Source organism: Chrysemys picta, chromosome 6 (genome assembly GCF_011386835.1).
Source record: "Chrysemys picta bellii isolate R12L10 chromosome 6, ASM1138683v2, whole genome shotgun sequence".
NCBI classification, from domain to species: Eukaryota; Metazoa; Chordata; order Testudines; family Emydidae; genus Chrysemys; species Chrysemys picta.
The window spans coordinates 26,380,278-26,403,578 of NC_088796.1; the positions used below are offsets into that span (position 1 = coordinate 26,380,278).

Genomic DNA, 23,301 nt, shown 5'->3' on the forward strand with positions numbered 1-23,301 from the left:
TACTGAAATTCAGTTAACTCAGGTTTGTTGCAAAGCAAGTGTGTGCTCAAAATAAGTGTTCTATGTATGGACACATTTACCTAAAAAGACCCCTGCCATTTGACAGAACAATGAAAGGTGTCCAGCTGTTACTTTTTTCCCTTTATTTCTATGGGAGCTTGGAAAAGACAGTGCTATTACTTGTTTGTGCATAGTCTTCACCTTAATAATGGTTGACGAGTTGAAGGAGGCCACTTCTGGAAACCTTGCAAGGGCCTAATATAGTTTAGTACAGTATTCCAAATAACTATTGTGGCACAGCCAGTATTAAAATAGCACTACAGTAGTCTGTCATTTCAAATTTACAAAAAATACCTCCCCTGGTCTGAAACGAAGTGTGAGAATTTTCAGGCCAAAAGGAATCTCCCTGAACCTGATTTGTTTGAACTCCATGGCAAAAACTGTAACTGATTTTAATGCAAGTAAGATTAAATTGGACCCAGAGTGAGTTAGGGAATGACAATAGGGTTTTATTGTGCAAGGCTACATGCAACCTCAGCTGCTGCTGCTGCTGCCCTTTTTTAAAGTTCCCAAAAATGTGCAGGCATCTTGCAAAACAAAGACCCAGTTGCTACCCAGAAGAGATTACAGTCTAAATGTAACATGATATGAAACAAGTATTGATCAATAGGAGAAAAGAGAGGATGGGGTGAAGAAAGACAAAAGTGAGACTAATACTTGGTGTATGATCAGAATAATATGGTTAGTCATTGAAGACATATGTATGAGAGAAATTCATTCTCTCTCTCTCTGAGAAATTTGAATTTGGTGAGGGAAGTGGGCTGTTATGAACAAGTTCAGGGAGGTCATTCTAAGTGTAAGCAGCAGCATGGGAGAAAGCATGAATGTGCTGTGAAGGGTGGAGACTGCGTATGGACATGGTCATTTGGCAGAGCAGGGGGGAGAGGAGCATGTTGAAGCATAGATAAACACTATGTGATGTGAAGGGCCTTGAAATGGGCCAGTGGGGATGTTTTTGCAGGGTCCTGCATGGAGCTCTTCCTAGCCCAGCTCTAGTCAATATTTTTATTGATGAGCTGGAAGAAAATATCAAATACCGAACATAGGTTGAATGGTAAATAAGCCAGTTCTACATAGTACCACTTGGTAATCTGTACCACTTGGTAAGATGGACTCTTTTAAACATGCATTTTAAGGAAAGGGGGACTGTATTATGGAAAGCACTGATGCTGCAAAAGACTTGAGGGTCATTATGGCTATTAGCCAACAGAACAAGAGTGATTGATTGGTGATCCCTCGATTTCGAGGATGATCTTTACCATGGATTTACATATGGATCCTGAGATGAGTCAGGAGTCTGATCCTGGAACCACAAATCCGCCCGCAGTAGGTACAGACATTGTGTGGCAGACCAGTAGCCTGCTGGGAGAAAGTTATTTTGTTTTCCTTCCTCCTCTCTCTCTTTTCAGCTTCGAGGGCAAGGCGGTTCTCAAAGTGGGCCACTGCCTGATGGAGGATATGGCGCCAATGGGTTTGGTCGGTGGCTTGCTCTTCCCAGTTTGTGATGTCCATATCAGTTTTCTTAAGATACGCTTTCAGTGTGTCTTTGTAGGAGGGCAGCCAAATCTGGCCAGCATCTTCCACAGGGCTTCGCGACTGACAGTCAGAGGCCTTTGTCAAATCGATGAAAGCCATGTACAGGTCCTGATTTTGCTACCAAGACTTTTCCTGGATTTGGCGGCCGACGAAGATCATGTTGGTTGTCCTGCGGGATGGTCTAAAACCGCACTGAGATTCTGGCAGTATTTCCTCAGCAAGGGGAAATAATCAGTTTAAGAGAATACGGACAAGAATTTTCCCTGTTGTAGATAGCAAGGCAATGCCTCGATAGTTTCATATAGATGCAAGTATCACATTTGAACAAGAGTAGGATGGTGACAGAGAGCTAATGTGATACTTGCATCTATAAGCAGGGGTGTATTGAGTAGGGATAATGAGCTGATATTTCTTCTATATGTGGCATTAGTGAAACAGGAATATTGTGTTCATTTCTGGTGTTCACACTTCAAAAATGTGGTTGAAAAATTGGAAAAAGGGTTCCGAAAAGAGCTATAAGAATATCTTGGAGACCGTGCCTTAAAATGAGAGACTAAAGAAGCTCTTGCAAGGCAAAGTTAAGAAGTTTATAGGTCTCTTCAGGGGGAGATATTTTCTGATAGTGGAGTGTATTTAATCTAGCAGACAAAGGCATAACAAGATCCAGTGGCAGGAAGCTGAAGTTACACATTCAGACTAAAAATAAGGTGAATATTTTTGACAGTTTGGATAACTGGTTTGGGCGACAGTGTGGCTTAGTGGGTATAGCACTAGACTGAGACACTGAAGATTTGGGTTCTATTCCTGGGTTTGCCACTGGCCTGAAGTTAGAGGCTTGATTTAGAAATCACTGGGTGGAAATTCTGTGACTTGTGTTATGCAAGAGGACAGACTAGGTAATCATAACTGTCCCTTCTGGACTCAAAAATATAAGCATCTGTGAAAGCAAAGACAAGGTTGTTTTATGTAAGTTATGTCAGTAGCAGGGCATAGGGCTTTTGTTAGAATGGATATTGTCAACAGTGAAGTGAGATATGACAAGATTCTGAAGCTATAATGATAGTTAAGTGAAAGTGTAGCTTGAGATGGTGTTCTATGAATAAGTATAAGGGAATTGTAAGAGGTTGTGAAGTGATTGTTAAATTGTACCCATGTTGAATTCTTTCTGGGGACTTGGCTAAGTATAAGTGTGCACCTTTTTCCCTTTAACAGTGTTAGATAGAATCCTGTGGATAAGAGTGAGTAGGTTGTAAAAAGAGGTGAACTCTAGGGTTGGCAAGTTAAAGGTATGTGTATTAATGGGGAATACTGAGGAGGGGAGAATTAAGTTTGCATAGGCAATCCTTAACTCTGCAGTCCCTGGTTTTCAGAAGTTTGAGTTTCAGAGTAGCAGCCGTGTTAGTCTGTATTCGCAAAAAGAACAGGAGTACTTGTGGCACCTTAGAGACTAACAAATTTATTTGAGCATAAGCTTTCGTGGGCTACAGCCTACTTCATCGGATGCATGTAGTGGAAAATACAGTAGGAAGATATATATGTATATAGATAAATAGATATATACACACACAGAGAACATGAAACAATGGGTGTTACTATACACACTATAAGGAGAGTGATCAGTTAAGGTGAGCTTATATCAGCAGGAGAGAAAAAAAACTGTTTGTAATGGTAATGAAAATGGCCCATTTTCTGCAATTGACAAGGAGATATGAGGAACGGTGGGCGTGGGGGGAAAGCATGGGGAAATAGTTTTATGTTGTGTAATGGCCCATCCACTCCCAGTCTTTGTTCAAGCCTAATTTAATGGTGTCCAATTTGCAAATTAATTCCAATTCAGCAGTCTCTCATTGGAGTCTGTTTTTGAAGTTTTTTTGTTGTAATATTGCGACTTTTAGGTCTGTAATCGAGTGGCCAGGGAGATTGAAGTGTTCTCCAACTGGTTTTTGAATGTCATAATTCTAGACGTCTGATTTGTATCCATTTATTCTTTTACGTAGAGACTGTCTGGTTTGGCCAATGTACATGGCAGAAGGGCATTGCTGGCACATGATGGCATATATCACATTGATAGATGTGCAGGTGAACGAGCCTCTGATAGTGTGGCTGACGTGAGTAGGTCCTATGATGGTATCCCCTAAATAGATATGTGGACAGAGTTGGCAACGGACTTTGTTGCAAGGATAGGTTCCTGGGTTAGTGTTTTTGTTGTGTGGTGTGTGGTTGCTGGTGAGTATTTGCTTCAGGTTTGGGGGCTGTCTGTAAGCAAAGCTGGCCTGTCTCCCAAGATCTGTGAGAGCGATGGATCGTCCTTCAGGATAGGTTGTAGATCCTTGATGATGCACTGGAGAGGTTTTAGTTGGGGGCTGAAGGTGATGGCTAGTGGCGTTCTGTTACTTTCTTTGTTGGGCCTGTCCTGTAGTAGGTGACTTCTGGGTACTCTTCTGGCTCTGTCAATCTGTTTTTACACTTCAGCAGGTGGGTATTGTAGTTGTAAGAACGCCTGATAGAGATCTTGTAGGTGTTTGTCTCTGTCTGAGGGGTTGGAGCAAATGTGATTGTATCTGGCTGTAGACAATGGATCGAGTAGTGTGGTGTGGATGAAAGCTGGAGGCATGTAGGTAAGTATAGCGGTCAGTAGGTTTCCGGTATAGGGTGGTGTTTATGTGGTCATCGTTTATTAGTACTGTAGTGTCCAGAAAGTGGATCTTTTGTGTGGACTGGTCCAGGCTGAGGTTGATGGTGGGGTGGAAATTGTTGAAATCATGATGGAATTCCTCAAGGGCTTCTTTTCCATGGGTCCAGATGATGATGTCATCATCAATGTAGCGCAAGTAGAGTAGGGGCGTTAGGGGACGAGAGCTGAAGAAGCATTGTTCTAAGTCAGCCATAAAAATGTTGGCATACTGTGGGGCCATGCGGGTACCCATAGCAGTGCCGCTGATTTGAAGGTACACATTGTCCCCAAATGTGAAATAGTTATGGGTGAGGACAAAGTTACAAAGTTCAGCCACCAGGTTTGCCATGACATTATCGGGGATACTGTTCCTGATGGCTTGTAGTCCATCTTTATGTGGAATGTTGGTGTAGAGAAGTTTGAGTGTTGCTCAGCTCAGTGATATGCAAGGGGCTGACATACCACCAAGCAACCTTAACTCTGCATCATTGTTGTTTTTTGCCATTGAGTTACAAAACAATTTGCATTTTACTTTAGGAACTGTATTGGGCCTCCTGACTCAACATTCCAAAACCCTAATTCAGTTTATAAAGTCCCACTTTGCTATATAGCAGTTAACAGTAAAAAGTGAACATTTATCCTGTTGAAATAAGTTTTGAAATTTTACTATTTCTATAATCAAATATCCCTTTGAGTTTATTTTGGTGCTTTATGGTAAATGTTTACTTTTTAGTATAGCTGTTGTATGTGCAGCATAATCAGCTTTAAAAAAAATGAAAAAATCTGCATGAAACTTTAATGGCTGGTACTACTGACATTGCTTCTCAGGATACCATTTACACTGAATAGAACAATAACTTTACACTCTACAGGAATATGTTATTTGGAGTGTACTTAAAATTGAACTAGGCTGGCCTGCATTATGGGCAGTTGGAGATTGCGTCTATTTGGTTTTACTAATTTCTCCCATGACACCCAGTTATAAATGTCTTCCAGGAGCCATTGTTGTTTGCAGTGCAGATATGGCATTGCAGGAGCCAAATCATTCATATAAGTTGCTAGATGGATCTAACCTAGATTTATGTATGTAATGTACCTATACATCCCAATTTGGTTCTACAACCCCTGCTTATATGCCTCAGTGTTGTGTCCTATTCTGGGGAAATGGCTGCTTTGATTCAGTAGCATTTATGTTTCCCAGGAAAACCAATACATTACGTGCTCTTGTATCATAGGCATTGTTTGCCCTGAGAACTTAGTGATTTCTGTCTTTTTTTTAATTAATGATCTCCCCTCCCTCGCCAAATCCTGAAACACTTTTATGCATTAGATGCCAGAAGAGATTTGAATTTTTATCTGGAAAGAACTCAACATTTTAAAAGGACAGAAAACATTTGTGTCTAAGACAGTTTAAAGAATCCACCTGTATCCCAGAGTCCTCTGTCCTTTGGGTGTTTATATGTATCTAAGAAACATAGAACAGCTAGGCCGATATGCCTCTTTCTTTTAAAAAATGCACATATTCATGAAACAGATTATGTGGGGGAAACTCAGCTCTGAAAAAGAATGGTCTTTCATAAATGCATCATTGTAAAACGTTTGAGGAATTCCTTAACAGTATAACTCAAAACGTCTGAATTTGGCTCCACAGAATTACAGTATCACAATTAATAGTTATGAAATTTCTTGGTAAATAAATAAAAGCTTGAATTAATAAGCAGCCAGCCAGTCTCTCAGGCTGCCATTTTAAATAAGTTTGCTGGTTGTTGTTGTATCAGAATAATTATGATAGAAAAATCTCATATCACTGTGACAGTTCTCGGGGTACTCAGGATTGTGCGTCACCTTGTTGCATGCTGCCTGCAGCGAGAAGAAGTCTTGCCGGTGGTACCTGGGTGTTAGCTCCCTAACATCACCAGCCTGCCAGTCACTCTAGCACTGTCCTGTGGGTTATGCCAGCCCTGTCTTCGCCTTGCAAGTTAACAAGAAGTGCACAACAGTGTCCAAGTGAAGTGTTCCCCTGTGATATCCAGCCCCTGACATGAGCTACTCAGAAATCCCAGGTGCTCTGCTCCCAAAGGAACAGTGTACCCCAGTTTACTAGTTTTACCTTAAATCACTGCTCCTGTGTAATACACAGCACGTATGACCACTTACAATGAAACAAAAGGTTTATTTAAGAAGGAATAGAAGTTCCACTAGAAATGAATAATGATTGAAGCAAGAGGTTACAGTACAAAACAAAATCCTAAAAATGCAAACTAGGGCCTACATTCATTATTAGATACAAAAGCTAGCTATTAAAGTAGGTTTTCCCCTCAAAGTTCAGTCTGTTACAGATCTGGCTAGTTTCACAAGAACCAGGATCCAATCTTTCATGAATCTCCCCCTCTCAACAAGATGTCTCCTCTGTGAGTGGATGCAGAGTGTCTTTCTCCCCCTGTGTTATACCGAATCAGTCTTTTGTCTTTTATTCACAGACGGGACAATCCCTTGTCTGTTATCATGTTCCTTTTTACCTCCAAGTGGTTATTATTCTTTGTAGTTGTCCTTTGATAGTTTTCCATTGACTGTTTTGGGATAGGGCAAGACATTTGAACCTTGCATTACAATCTCCAGCTGACCAGGGATGGGTGAAAATTCCTGCCCACTTGAATGGGTCATCACCAAGATATATGATTTCTTGGTGACTAACTTTTACTTCAAGACCATAAGACATAGTTTTCAATATAGTTACATTATTCCTTACATGCTACTTGTGCATCTCACAATGATTATAAGTTATAAGCTTTCAGTAGAAACCTCCTTTCTACTGCTGCCTTTCATGGATAAAGACCATGAAAATGGTGTATTAGGTGTAGTGAGTTTGTGAGGTGTGAGATAGGAGTAGCTATTACCAATGGGCCTCAGTGTCATGATCACCTATTAGGGCACAAGTTGTACAAGCATTTATGCTCTCAGGACTTTATCCTGGGAGAATCTTACTGGCTTCTGTTGAGAGTGCTTAGCATCTTACAAGATCAGTCCCTTTATTTTGTGTCAGCCTCTGCTTATTTGGTGAATTTTTAATGAATGTATATGTTCATTAAGGAGGAATGGGAGTTTACACCTCTGAACAGTGAGGAAATGAAATATACGGCCCATTTTTATAAAGTGGTTTTATACATTACTGACCTGACCAGCAGACCATAGTTTATGGATATTTTAGAGTTACTGTTATTAACTAAATAAAATTACATACCATGTTTTTTTTTAGTTCAGTTATACTGACTAAAGTGGTTGCCTCGTATCATTAGGGGAATTTACTGTTTGTAAAGCAATTATTTCTTTAAATCTCTTGACAGGACTGTGAGGACATGGGATGTTAACAATGACAAAAATCACAAAGGTGTGTTTAAACCACGGTCAGTTCAAGGTAAACGGGTGATTCCTACAACTTGCACTTATAGCAGAGATGGTAAACTTATTGCAGCTGGCTGCCAAGATGGCTCCATCCAGATCTGGGACAGGAATATGAATGTAAGTGAAGTATACTTTTTAACTTTAGCAAGACAACTGTTAATATATGAAATGCTAAATTTTGAAGTAGTTTTAGGATGTTTTATATTTTATACTTAAATTTTTTTTTTCTGAAAGACAAGCATTTGGTAAATGAGGTTTACTATTTCCCCTGCTACCACACCTCTGCCATATCAGTGCCTGCTGCTACCCCACCCAAACAAATAATGGCAGGAAATTGACTAGCTAGCAACCTGATTTTGTCTAGTTTTATATATATAGTGACAGTTATAAATAAATAAAGTACTATCTGTCTAAAGATAACAAGGTGACTATGAAGAAGCTGTCACTTCCTATAGGCTCTTATGACATTAAAAAATACATGTCGGTGTTCTACTCCTGATGTTGAATAAATAATTTATCCACTTTGGAATGGGTGATATAGGTAATATACAGAGAAGAGTAAGGTCAAAACACACAAAGATGGGAATGCACCTCAAGTAAAAATCTTTTCCTGTATTGTCCAAAATGTGAAATTTAACACGGAGGTGATATTACTCCAAAAGACCATTGACTGGAAATCCCAAAATTTCATGGCTATGCTACATCCTCAGACGGTATGGCGATGAGTTAGATCCTGAGCATGTGGGCAAGACCCACCAGTCAGACACCTGGGAAAGAATTCTCTATAGTCCGTCTCATCATACTATCCCCTACATAAAGTTAGCAAGCTCAGTCTTGAAACTGGTTAGATTTTTTGTCCCCACTGCTCCCATTGGAAGGCTGTTTCAGAATTTCACTCCTCTGATGGTTAGAAATCTTCATCTAATTTCAGGGCTAAACTTACTGATGGCCAGTTTATATACATTTGTTCTTGTGTCCACAGTGGCACTTAACTTAAATAACTCCTCTCCCTTCCTGGTATTTATCTCTCTGATGTATCTATAGACACAGTATCTCCCTTCAGCCTTCATTTGGCTAGGTTAAACAAGCCAGTTTCTTTGAGTCTCCTCTCATAAGGTAGGTTTTCCATTCCTCGGATCATCCTAGTAGCCCTTCTCTGCACCTGTTCCACTTTGGATTCATCTTTCTTAAACATGGAAAACCAGAACTGCACATAGTATTCCAGATGAGGTGTCACCAATGCCTTGTATAATGGTACTAACACTTCCCTGTCTGTACGGCACTACCTTGCGTGATGCATCCTAGGACTGCATTAGCCTTTTTCATGGCTGCATCACATTGGTGTCTCATAGTCATCCTGTGGTCAACCAATACACCCAGGTCTTTCTCCTCCACTGTCACTTCCAACTGGTAAATCCCCATCATAGCAAAAATTCTTGTTGTTAATCCCTAAATGCATGATCTTGCACTATTAAATATCATCCCATTTCTATTACTCCAGTTTACAAGGTCATCCAGATCTTGTATGATATTCTGCTCCTTGTCCATATTGGCAATATCTCCCAAGTTTGTGTCAGCCGCAAATTTTATTAGCACATTCCCACTTTTTGTGCCAACATCATTAATAAAAATGTTAAATAAGATTGGTACCAAGACCGATCCCTGAGGAACTCCACTGTAACCTCCCTCCAGCCTGCCAGTTTAACTTTCAGTATGACATGTTGTATTCTCCCCTTTAACAAATTCCTTATTGACTTTCAGTTATTATATGAATCCTCATCTTCTCCAATATAACTAATAATTTCCCATGTGGAACTGTATCAAATGCCTTATTGAAATCTGTGTAGATGAGAGCTATTGCATTTCCTTGTCTACAAAATCAGTTATTTGCTTGAAGGAGGAAATCAGGCATGATCTTCCTTTTGTAAAAACATGTTGTATTTTATCCCGATTACAATTTACGTCTATTTCCTTAACTACTTCCTCTTTCAAAATTGTTTCAAGAATTTGCATACAATTGAAGTCAAACTAACAGGCCTGTAGTTTCCTGGATCATGTTTTTTCCCTTTTGTAAAAATAGGAGTTCTATTAGCAATTCTTCAGTCATAGTATACAACCCCCGAGTTTACAGATTGATTAACAATCCTTGCTATTGGACTTGTAATTTCATGTACCAGTTCCTTTAATATTGTTGGATGGAAATTATCCAGTCCCCTGATTTAGTCCTGTTAAACAAGTTTGACTTCCACCTCAGATGTGGTAATTTCTACTTCCATATCCTGGTTCCCATTAGCCATCCTGCCACTACCCGTACCTGGCTGTTCACAAAATATACAGAAAATTCAGCCATTTTGTCAGTTACCAATAACTTTTGTTATGTTCTTTTCTATTACATTTATTCTCAGGTAAATTGTTAAAGCAAATTGAAGTCTCTTGCAAATTGAGTGACAATGCACTTGATGCCTTTATTTAATAACCTCCTTCCTAGCTTCTTAAATACACTGGACCAGATCATTCCCTCCTGTAGTGAAATCAATGGAAAGGGATTGAATAGGCTTGGGCTCTATGACTATTCCCTTGGGTAGATCCTTCCACATTTTCCTCATGGCCATCCCCAGCACCCCACTGAAAAATGTTACAGGGCCTGACCCCAAACCTGACTACCTCTTGGGATTCGCAGGCAGCCAGGAGCATGTGTGCAGAGACATTGAACCTCTTACTCTGACTCTGCCTTCCTCAGCTCACTAGCTATTTGGCTCCAAAGGACTGTTCTTTCGCGTTGTTGCTCTAGGGAAAGGCTATGTGGAAAAGATCACACAGATTAGGATTGTATTATCTTCTTGAGTAAACTGTGCAGAACCAGGTCCATCTACTCCTCTCTGACTTCCGCAGTCTCTGTATCTTCCTCCCCCCCCTCACCCCCCCATTGATACTGGACATGCAGAGAAGCCCCTCTGGGGTTCGGAGATTCGACAGATGGTGCAGCAGAGATGGCATAAGGGGATAATCCACACGGGGAGGTACCTCTCACTGCCTGGATATTTGGGGCACACTGTGGTAAAAGAAAATATGCTAGAGACAAATTCATAATCCAGAGTGATCTCTTTATACCACAAAATGCTAATTATTAAGTAATTTAAAATATTATTTATCAATGTAAAATCTAATTATTCATTTGTTTAGTCAGCATTCCCTGTATGGATGTCCACTTTTGGAGTATGAGAGTCCTTGGCATATGGGCTCAGAACTTTATAGCTAGCAGGATCTGTTAGTACTTTGTGTGTACCCTCTCTGGGTAGGTTATTCCATAGATGCCAGTTACAATATTTCTTGCTTTTCTTCTGAAGCACCCAATACTGCTGTAGTCACGGATTGTTACTGCTTACTTAATTTCACAAGAATGAGCACCCACACAGGAAATACCCAAAGAAGAAAGGCAATTTGTCAGTAATTGGTTCCTGAATACTATTGTCTATATGGATCTATATTCCCTGCATATTTTCCCCAATTCTTCAAGACTATGGATTATTGATTCAGTGTCAGGAACTATGTCAATTAGAAACTCTGTCCATTTTATACTCTTTGGGTCAAGCATACAACCCAACAAACACTAGAAAGCTTTGAGCTCATAAGTTATGGCCACATGCATCCTTACTGGTAGTCACCCCAGAGAACCAAAATTATTGGGATATAACTTTCTATACATCACATATGTTTTCATGGTTGTAAAAGTTTAATATGGAATTACATTGGGAGTAGCTAATATATTCTTGTCTGAATTTGCTGAATAAAACACTAATATGTTGTCTGTGGGAATGTATGTTCAATTTCCAATATTTGATATGGTGATGGTTAAGTATATGAAGTCATGGCCATTTAAACATTTGTGCAAATCCTGCCGCGTTGTTACATGACACAGTATTTCTGAGGAATACCATCCAGAAAACACGGTCATAGAGCTCATTAGCAAATAACTGTGTCATAATCAATAGTACAAATTATCAGAATAGGGCTCAATTATTTAGAAGCTGAAGTAACAATAAGCACTAGTAGGAAAAAAATGTTTAGAGCCAAGCTTATGTTGTAAATCATTGAAAACGTGACAAGTCTAATACAACATGATGACTTTATTGAACAAAAGGATATTGGTGAACAATTTTTAACTTAAATAAAGTATCATTGTAATAGTAACCAGTTCAACTTCTCCTGTCAAAACTCTTAATTTGGAAAAGGGGAACAAGCAATTTCAGGACTTCACAAAGATTAAGCAAAGTTTGATTGCAGTGGGGAAAGGGAAAATATGCAGATATAAAGGGAGAAAAAGCCCACTCTGATCATATTTAAAGTACACTCTATTTTTCGTTTGTCATCTATTTTTATTTCTGTTTTTATTTCCACTGTAAACCTAGTAAAACTTCCTAATGGCATGGAGTTTTTAGAACTCACTCTAAGTGTAAACTTGTTCTAACAGAATAATAAATTTTTCAGAGACTGGCTTTCATCACCTATGTATGCTGTTGATTTAAACATATACAGTATTGAAATATTAAACTTTCTGGTGTAGCTTTAACAATAATGCTCTTGGTCATCTGCTTATTCATGTGCTTTTCTTTATGAACCTTTGTGTGTCTTTATAAAATGACATATTACAATGCTGGTAGAGTGCACTTTAAGGTGATTATGAATAATTTAGAGATGTATTCCGTGCATCTTTATCTTTTTTTCCATCCAGTGACCTCTAGGTAACTAAGGATACTAAACTGGTTGTCAGAGAGAAATTAATCTTATAATCCTTCTTTTGAATTCGGGTTTTTTTAAAAAAAGACTAAGATGATTTCCCTCGTCAGTGTTGTTGAAAGTCATTTGAAAATACACACATCTCTTTATTAAAACAGTCATTACAATTTTGTTTCAATGGCATTTGTATTTGAAGGTGTCTGGGTGCCTAACAGAAAAAATACTTGTGTATCCCTAAAACTAGGCATTTTGAAAAAGACAACATGGCCAAATAAAATCAATATCTAAAGCAGCATAAATAACTCATCAATAAATTACCACATCAACAATAAATAAATACAAAATAAAGGAACTCCTGGGGAAAATAGTGTTCTCAAATTTAAATTTGGAGATCTTTTCATTTGGCAAATAATCTCAATTTCTGTTTTTTTCATTATAGCTATATATATGCTATATAAAGTGTCCTGAAGAGGAATTCGGAAGAGAGTGAGCCTGAATAGTGCACAGGATCTAGGAGGGCATTCCAAGCATGAGAAAAGGCACAGAGGTGTTTGTGGAAGAAGGAAAGCAGGGAAATGTCAAGACATGTCAAATTGACACAAAGCATTGGGTGTAAGCAGTAGGAGATGAGACAGAAGTAGGCAGGAGCAGAGCTATGAAGAACCAAGAGGTGGGGATAAGGAGTTTGAATTTGATGCAGAAATATATAGGAGCAATGCTTTTCTTTTGTTTTTAGAGAGATTTTTTTAGTATGTTCATCAAACCGTCATTTGACTTTGTTGGAGTGCATGCAGTGTTTCATGTATGACTCAGACTATGCTGTATCACAGTAAAACCCTTTCAGAATGGAAATTAAGGTATACAGATGTATCCCGAAAAACACTTACTGCTCTGTAACGACACATCACTATTGTATGAAGGGACAAGCATTCTAAATAACTGTTTACGTTAGACCAGTTGGTACCCATTCCCATGCCATTGTTGGGGACAGTGATTTGGCCCTTACAGAGCAGGAAGAAAGACAAGACATGGTAATATGGTTTAAATCAGCTGCCACATTATCAATTCCATTCTAATAGAACAATCAGGCAAAAAATGATCCAATGCGGGTCTTGGAGGAGGTGATGGAGAAAGAATGGGGAGGGAGAGGGGGCAGGTGTCCTGATTCACCCTCCGCCAAAGAATTAAGAGGAGTTTCAACACCATTGCTAAAAACTCCCACAACCCTGCCTGCATAGGAGGATTGCTACAAACCAAATTGGGGAATGGGGAGAGAGTTTCTTGCTATACTGTACTAGACTTCAGGCCCACCCCTCTACCTATAGACAATATCATCCCATATACTTGGTCCCATGTTACCAGGATCTGTGAACACCTTTAATCCCTCATACTGGACCCAAACATAGTTTTAACAAACAAGATCATTAACCCACGCCCGGCAGCCCACTGGGGAAGGTAGCGGAATCCACCTGGTAGGGCTCCATATCTTTTCCTTGTCATAACATCTAGAGCAGCTCCACTGGTGGCTGTGGGAGCATTACTCTTCTGTTCCAGATATGACCACCAAGTATCACACCTGAGCATAGGAATCCTGTTGGTTTATCTCTTGAAGAAGCTATTGTGCTATAGTACTGTTAAACTATTTAATAACATCGTTAGGGTGAATAAAAGTTACATATAGTGAATGTTTACATGACACATTGAAGTTCAGTATTAAGCAGGGTTTTGATTTTATCTGTAGTCTGTGTACAAATAAGCACTATAGTTAATATAGATTATAAAATATATATTTATAGATTTCTGTGCATTACTCAAAGTAATGTTATTTATAAAGTTTTTGTTCAAAGACTTATTGCAACAAACTGAACACTCTCCCCCCCACCCTTCTCACATCTCTTCTCTGCCTATTTCTCATTCCTAGTCCCTAGTCATTAGCTAAATCCATCAGATGTTAGTCCAAGCCACATGTCACTTTAGAAATTTATGCTTTTCCACATTGCATTGTGGTGTTAAGGCCATGAGTTTGGTTTTATGATCAGATTCACTTTTTCACTTTTGACTAGTAACATGGTCTTTGAATGTTTGATTCAGTTTTCTCTCTCCTTCTGCTTTTTGGTGAAATTCCAAATCTCCCAGCTGTATGTCATGACAGTAAAAATGCTTTGGAGGAACACTTTTTGTCTTCATGAAACAGACATTGGTATCTTGCTTCCCAAGCTAATGCTGAAGTTAGCTAAATGTACTCCAGCTTTGTCTTGCTTTTCTCCGAACTCTCCAACATGATCATGATCAATTCTAATCACTTGCCTGGGAGAGTTTTTTCATAGTCTCATAAATCTGTACATTTTTCTCACATCCATATGTTGGCTATACATGGTTTTTCCTTAAGGTTCATGTGCATGTGCACAGACAGTACACATTAAGAGAACTATCTGTCAACTTCTCACAAGTATTTTGAACCACTGTCAGCTTGCCTGACAACTACAGATTCAAAGGGTAGGAAAGTAAATTCACTCATCTTTATAATAGAGTGAAAATAGTAGTATGAAATATTTAACCACATAATGACACAATGAAACAGTGCAAACTTGGGTACTCTGAGGGTGGAACAAGAGAAGTGAATGGCAAGTATAGGGAGGAAGAGGAAATGAGAGAAGAAATGTAGTTTAAATAAAATTTTGCAGGACCTGCACAACCATATTCATTTGCAGATCAAAGCTGCCAAAATGTTAGATCTACCTGAAATATTAGTGGAGTTAAAATTATTGAATCCTTCTAAATATATTTTTAATACTGGAATGGAGAACTGTGTCTTTTCGTTAGTTAACTTCTACATGTCCCAGTTTTCACCATTTGGAAATTGGGAATAATACCTGCCTCAAGATAGCTTCTGAGGCTAAAGTCACATTTGTAAAGAATACTGAGATCCTTGAGGGGGTAGGTAAAAAATAGTGTGTTTTGTTAATTGAGTAACATTTCTGAAAGCTACCTTGTGGCATTTTACTAAACATTCTGTAGAGTCCGTAATCGACCGGTCCCTGGAAACTATTGAGATGCTCTTCCTTGAGTATGTGGAGAGACTTTTCTGTATAATACATACTGTATCTGAATCCTGTTTCTCAGTCTCAGGGACAGTTTTGGCTCATTTTGTAAGTTTGTGAGGTACGTCACTATCATTTAAACCATTGTAAACAAAATAGTAAATGTTTAATTTACAGCGGATAGATAGTAGTAGTAGTGCTATCTTTTGTATACAGCAAAATATTAACCAAAAATGTAAAATATTTTGCAAGTCTCAGCATAATTTTTTATTTGCTCTTAAGCTGATTGATTTTTTGCTGATGAAGAGGTGATATACCTAAAGGTGAATTTGTATTATTTTTTAATCTAATACTTTCATAGGAAGACTTACTATAAGTGATATGGTCAGTTCCTCATATTTTTAAGTTATTTTTTCAAATATTTCTTAAACAATGGCCAGGATATTAGTCTGCTACTGCTTGTCCTTGTATTAAGTTTATATTCATTTTTAAAGCCTGCTTTGATGTTAAAATGTGGTAATATTTTATTTTAATGAGTGTCAAAGAGCCCAACCTCTGTTATATACGTACATTACAGAACTTAAAATAAAATAATAATGAAGCCCCACGCTATCCAAATAGACTGCTCACAGTAAAATCACCAAAGTTGACAAAACGATAACCCCTAGAACCAGTTGCCGAACAACCCTTTAACCGCACTACCCTCAAAAACCTGATGGCAAAAGAAAAGAGATGGGCCTTGTAGTGTGCCCTAAAGATTAACAGATCTGAGCTCTGCACCTGGTAATTTACCAATACTCAGCTTAAAAGTATTTTCCAAATATTTGTATGATTTATAGAACTAAGATAAATATATTTCTGTATTTAGCAATTGTTTGCTTTTAAAGGGTTTTTGTAAGCTTTAGGTTTGAATTGTAAAATGTGATAGCAGGAAAAAAAAGTTGTAACGGACTGTATTTTCAGATCTGAAAAGTTTTACAAATAATGGAGCCATTTGAAGATATACTACACAACCAACAACATGGCTCTAGATTAGATAATGCACACAGACTGTGTAAGATTGATTTTTTTGGCCTGAGAGGGGTGACCTTTTTGCTTTAGACTGGGAATCTAAGCCCAGAACTTACTTGGAAAGTAGTTTGTAAACTTTATCTTGCTGTCCTTATTAATGGACTTTACAGCTGATGTTGCCAGACAATGCAATGAAAGCAAATAGGATGATCTGAGACTTGCTGTTAATATTTTCTCCTTTAAGTGAAAAGTCCTCTTCTGGAGTGTGTGTGTGTGTGTGTGTGTGTGTGTGTGTGTGTGTGTGTGTGTGTGTGTGTGTGTGTGTGTGTGTGTGTGTGTAAAGACTGATTTTTTTTTGCAGTTGGAGTCTGCTCTTTCCATTTTGTTTATTTGTGCCAAAATGTAGCCTCTTAAAAAGGAGGTTTTGTTTGTTTGCCCACATCCACTCAAATGCAGCGTTCAGTACCAGAACATCATGCACACTTGTGCAATATTATAAGTTTTCATTTGTGGTAATATAAAGCTTTCCAATATTGCTAGCTTGGTGTATTCTCTTTACGCCAGGTAGACTGTACTCAGCACTTCAGCTATATGATACACATTTGTGCGTCTCTCTCTTTTTTTTTTTTTTCTTTATGTAGAATTAGGCTTTTCTTAACATCATTATGTCTTAAAAATATGTTTTTTCAGTAAAACCAATTTACTGATGGTTAAGTTTCTAAACCCTGTGGGTTCAGGGACAGAACAGGCCTACTGCTGCTCCTGCATGTCATAAGAGGTGACTAAAGGGGGGCTGCCTGGAGACTGATGGGCTCTGCCAGGTTAGAAATTTGCCCAAGACATACCATATGATGAGCAAGTCAATCATGTCCATACCAGATTGGTCGCAGCCTGGATTAATAATGACTGCGCCAACCGTCTCCCACCAGGGCGGATGCGACAAGTATATTACTGGTGTAACCCCAACAAAGAGGATCTGTGGAAGAGATAACATCACCATAGCCACATGGAATGTAAGGACACTGAGACAAATAGGGAAATTGAAAAAACTCACGTACGAAATGGAACAATACTTCTGGCACCTCCTAGGTCAGATGGAAGAACTTCGGAAAGGCACTAACGGAAGACGGCCATGTACTCTATTACTGTGGAGAGGACAAACATGTCAACAGTGTAGGATTTCTTATGCATAAAGATATCAAGAATTCAGTATTAGGATGCCACCCAATATCAGCAGGCTTACTTCCATCCGTCTAAAGGCAGTACCGTTCAGTATCCCAGTGGTACAAGTCTGTGCCTCTATAACAGACTATGACAATGAGCAAATTGAAGATTTTTACAATCAGCTCCAAGACATCATCAATACGGTACACAAGAAAGATCTCCTGATTGTACAGGGAGATTGGAATGCTAAAGTGGGTACTGACGCACAGGCAGATTGGCGAGATTATTGTAGCCCTTTCTGTAATGCGGTAACCAATGAGAGAGGACTGAGACTTTTGGAGTTTGCCAGCTATAACAATCTGGTTCTTGCAAACACATTAAGAGCACATAAAGCATCCAGATGGTCAACGTGGCATGCACTTGATGGTTTGCATCACAGTCAGATCGACTACATCATGGTGCAAAATTTTGTTCTGGGATCAGTAGAGCTAAAACAAGGAGCTTCACCGGTGCTGATATTGGAAGTGATCATGACCTTGCGATGCTAAACTTTTGGCTGCAGCTAAGGAAAATCATCAGGCCAAAGTTCACCAAAATCAAGTTTGACTTAGAAAGATTTAAAGACCGAAGCATTGCAGAGTCATTCCAAGCAACGATTGGCAGAAAATTTGCTCCGCTGCTTTGCTCTAGAGGAAGATGTAGAAAAAATGACCAACAATTTCAACGCTGTAATGAATGAGGCAGCAATGGACATTCTTGGGAAACAACATAAGAAGACAAAACCTTGGGTCACAAATGAAATACTACAAATGTGTGACATTAGAAGAGAAATAAAGAAAGACAAGAACTGCACTGAGGGAGCTGATAAATACAAAGCGACTGGCAAAAAGATCAAGAAAGGAATGAAGGTGGCCTAGGAGATATGGATCGAAAAACAGTGCTCTAAAATTGAAGAGTGTATCAATAATAAAAATAGCAAACGAGCCTTCCAGATTGTAAAAGATCTGACAAAGGAAAGATGGACCAAAGCTAACGCAATTCAAGACAAAGAAGGCAACAGTCTTACAGAAGATAAGGACATCATCAATAAGTGGACAAATTATTGCTATGATCTATACAACCACCAGACAAATGGAGATCTTAGTGTCCTAGACAGCCCAGATTCAATGGAGGAGGATGACTTTCCAATACTGCGTGAAGAAGTGAAGACAGCTGTGAAATCACTCAAGAACAAAAAGGCTACAGGTATTGACAACATCCCAGCCAAACTGATAAAATTCAGAGGAGAAATAGTAATAGATGTACTCACCATGATGTGCAACAAGATCTGGCAGACCGATGAGTGGCTCTCCACATGGACACAGTCACTAATCATCACTCTGCCAAAGAAAGGCAACCTGCAATTGTGTCAAAATTACCAGACCATAAGCTTAATTAGCCATCCCAGCAAAGTGATGTTGAAAGTCATATTGAACAGATTGAAGCCACAAGGGGAGAATATCATCGCTGAAGAACAGGCTGGCTTTCATGCTGGAAGAAGTACCACAGAACAGATTTTCAATCTTCGTGTTCTTCTTGTGCTCTCGTCCGTCACATACCAGACCAAGCCCAGCCATAGTCTGGCCTAACAGCTAATTAATTGTCACAACATCCTCTGAGATAAAATAGTTAATATTAGTTTTACAGGTGGGAAACTGAAGTAAAAAGTGTCAGACTTACGAAGACCGCCGAGGGAGTCATGGTCTGAGATGTGAGAGGTACTTGCAACAAGACATCTACCACATCTGTTGACTTCAAGAAGGCGTTTGACAGAGTATGGCACGAAGCTCTCTGGGCAACCATGAAGAAGTACAATGTTGGCCGTAAGCTTATTCTTACCATTAAACAACTGGTTTCAGAGTAGCAGCCGTGTTAGTCTGTATCCGCAAAAAGAAGAACAGGAGTACTTGTGGCACCTTAGAGACTAACAAATTTATTAGAGCATAAGCTTTCGTGGACTACAGCCCACTTCTTCGGATGCATCCGAAGAAGTGGGCTGTAGTCCACGAAAGCTTATGCTCTAATAAATTTGTTAGTCTCTAAGGTGCCACAAGTACTCCTGTTCTTCTTTTTTCATTAAACAACTGTATGCCAAGGCCAGCAGTGCAGTTCTCGTCAATGGTGTTATGCTCATACAAAGCACACGGGATCTTTATAGAGGAAGGTAAATACACAGCATTTATTGAGAATACCACAGTTAGCATACGCTTTTTAGACAGACAGACACGCACACACACACACACACACACACACACACACACACACACTCTCCTGCCAGTGCTGTTCATAGTTACTAGTCTGTTTGTAACTCAAGTCAATCTTATGGCCAGTTAGATTGAGCACGAGTGTGGAGCTGGGTTCTGCGCGCACGCACACACACACACACACACACACACACACCACTCCTGCCAGTGCTGTTCATAGTTACTAGTCTGTTTGTAACTCAAGTCAATCTTATGGCCAGTTAGATTGAGCACGAGTGTGGAGCTGGGTTCTGTCGGTCGCGATCCGATGCTCCGAGGCTTTGCAGGACTGAACCCAGAGTTCCATGGCAAAACACCCCAGCTTTATAGTTGTAAATTTCCATTTGAGTCCATGCATTTTGCAATGTCATCCTGTCATCATTAGTCCTTAAGTGGTGTTATCATTTGATAGTTATTGTCAGGCTTCCCATCGTTATCTCTTATTTGTTGTCTCGCCTTCGGGGGTGCCTGCCTCACCTCTGAGGTCGTCAATGCTGCTAACATGTTTAACATCGGATACAATGGATGTTTTCTGATTGTCTCCTGGTTTTTCCAAGTCTCTCACTTCTTCTTGACCATCTGGACATTTGTGATGGCTTTCACACCTTATCTTTTTCTGATGCATGCATGCCTCATTCACACAAACAATCTCTTACAGAAACCTTCAAAGGTATACAGACAGCAGTATTGTATATTCAGCAGAATACATTGTAAATCAAGCCTTGCTAAATCTTATAACTAAAACAATTCACATTGGGGCTTCAGGCCCTCAGCATTCCTCTAATCTTCTTAACATAGATACAATAGAGAATCCTGTCTCTTACTTCCTAATTTGTAATACATATAGGAAACCATAGTAGCTTTATAACTTATTCTAAAACAAAAGGGTGACCATAATCACTCATAAGGATTGTTCTGGTCTGTCATTCCTTTCTGCTATTCAAAAGGGGTGGCTGACAGGATAAAATTAAATCCTACATTAATTCTCATAGTACATTATAAAATCCAGCTCCTACAATGGCACAATAGGAGAGTGTTTTTGTACCAGTATTGGAGTCCAGCAAGGCTGCCTTCTTTTGCCCACACTGTTCAGCATCTACTTGGAGCACATAATGACTGATGCCATAGAAGCTCACTTATGCACAGTCAGCATTGGAGGGCGAACAATCTCAAATCTTCAGTTTGCTGATGACATTGATGGCCTGGCACGTAGCGAAGATGAACTTGCCAACCTTGTGAAATGATTGGCTGAAACCTCCACAAAATACGACATGGAAATCAGTGCAGAGAAAACCAAGCTGATGACAAACAAACGTGACAGGATCAGCTCACATATCACTGTCAGTGGACAAGAGCTGGAGACAGCGAAACAGTTCAAGTATGTGGGGGCAATCATTACTGATGAAGGATCAAAGGCAGAAATTCTGGCAAGAACTGTGCAAACAACAGCAACAGTGGCAAAGTTAAAACCAATTTGGAGGAACAAGTACATCTCCCTGGAATCCAAACTGAAACTGCTGCACACACTGGTCATATCCATTTTTCTGTATGCATGTGAGACATGGACCCTTACGGCAGAACTTGAATGGAAAATACAGGTAGTAGAAATGAGATACTTCCATAAAATCCTGGGCATCTCCTACTTCGACCATGTCACTAATGAAGAGGTCTGCAACATCATCATCCAACATGCTGGGTCATATGAAGACCTCCTGACGACCGTGAAGAAGCGCAAGGTGAAGTGGTACGGCCATGTAACAAGATCATCTGGCTTATCCAAGATCATCCTCCAAGGGACAGTACAGGGGAAGAGAAGAAGAGGTAGACAAAAGAAGAGATGTATTGACAACATAAAAGAGTGGGCAGGAATGGACTTCGCAGAGACTCAAGCACTGACACACAATCATCAGGGGTGGAGACAATTGGTTGATTGCTCATCAATGATGGTCCCCAACGGCCAATGCAGTTATGATAGTGATGATGATGAAATTTCTAAACAAACAGTCAATATGCAGAATATAGATATAGATCAGTAGAAATACTGCAGCGTCTTACCCTAAGAGCATGCCTACGTGGGGATATTAATTTGAATTATTTGTTTGTTTTAAGTGCACCATGGAAAAAGGGGTAAACATTGAGGTGGCAAAATTTGGAGATGATAAAAAAAACTACTCAAGATAGTTAAAAAATAGTTAAGTCCCAAGCAGACAGTGAAGAACTACAAAAGGATCTCACAAAACTGGGTGACTGGGCAACAAAATGGCAGATGCAATTCAGTGTTGATAAACACAAAATAATGCACATTGGAAAACATAATCCCAACTATACATATAAAATGATGGGGTCTAAATTAGCTGTTACCACTCAAGAAAGAGATCTTGCAGTCATTGTGGATAGTTCTCTGAAAACATCAACTCAATGTGCAGCGTCAGTCAAAAAAGCAATCACAGTGTTGGGAATCATTAAGACAGGGATAGCTAATGAGACAGAAAATATCATATTGCCTCTATATAAATCCATGGTATGCCCACATCTTGAATATTGCATGCAGATGTGGTCACCCCATCTCAAAGAAGATATATTGGAATTGGAAAAGGTTCAGAAAAGGGCAACAAAAATTATTAGGGGTATGGAATGGCTGCCGTATCAGGAGAGATTAATAAGACTGGGACTTTTCAGCTTGGAAAAGAGACGACTCAGGGAGAATATGATAGAGGCCTATAAAATCATGACTGGTGTGGAGAAAGTAAATAAGGAAGTGTTATTTACTCCTTCTCATAACACATGAACTAGGGTTCACCAAGTGAAATTAATAGGCAGCAGGTTTACAACAAGCAAAAGGAAGTATTTTTCACAAACTTACAGTCAACCGGTGGAACTCCTTGTCAGAGGATGTTGTGAAGGCCAAGACTATAAAGGATTCAAAAAAGAACTAGATACATTTATGGAGGATAGGTCCATCAATGGCTATTAGCCAGTATGTTTGCCAGAAGCTGGGTGTGGGCAAGAGGGGTTGGATCACTTGAAGATTAGCTGTCCTGTTCATTCCCTCTGGGGCATCTGGCACTGGCCACTGTCAGAAGACAGAATACTGGGCTAGATGGACCTTTAGTCTGACCCAGTATGGCCGTTCTTATGTTCAGAATATCACTGTTGCAAATAAATAAGTATCAGAGGGGTAGCCGTGTTAGTCTGAATCTGTAAAAAGCAACAGAGGGTCCTGTGGCACCTTTGAGACTAACAGAAGTATTGGGAGCATAAGCTTTCGTGGGTAAGAACCTCACTTCTTCAGATGCAAGACTTGCATCTGAAGAAGTGAGGTTGCTCCCAATACTTCTGTTAGTCTCAAAGGTGCCACAGGACCCTCTGTTGCTTTTTGCAAATAAACAAAAGG

General features: G+C 39.4%; 1 protein-coding gene across 2 annotated transcripts in view; it reads left to right on the forward strand.

Annotated features, from left to right (window-relative positions):
- WDR70 (WD repeat domain 70) overlaps positions 1-23,301 on the forward strand; it is a 246,824-nt gene that overhangs the window by 150,119 nt on the left and 73,404 nt on the right. For both annotated transcript variants that reach the window (XM_008168689.4, XM_065550032.1), the window contains exon 10: positions 7,615-7,789. In XM_008168689.4, coding sequence (XP_008166911.2) covers positions 7,615-7,789 — 175 coding nt within the window. The remainder of the gene's footprint in view (positions 1-7,614; positions 7,790-23,301) is intronic.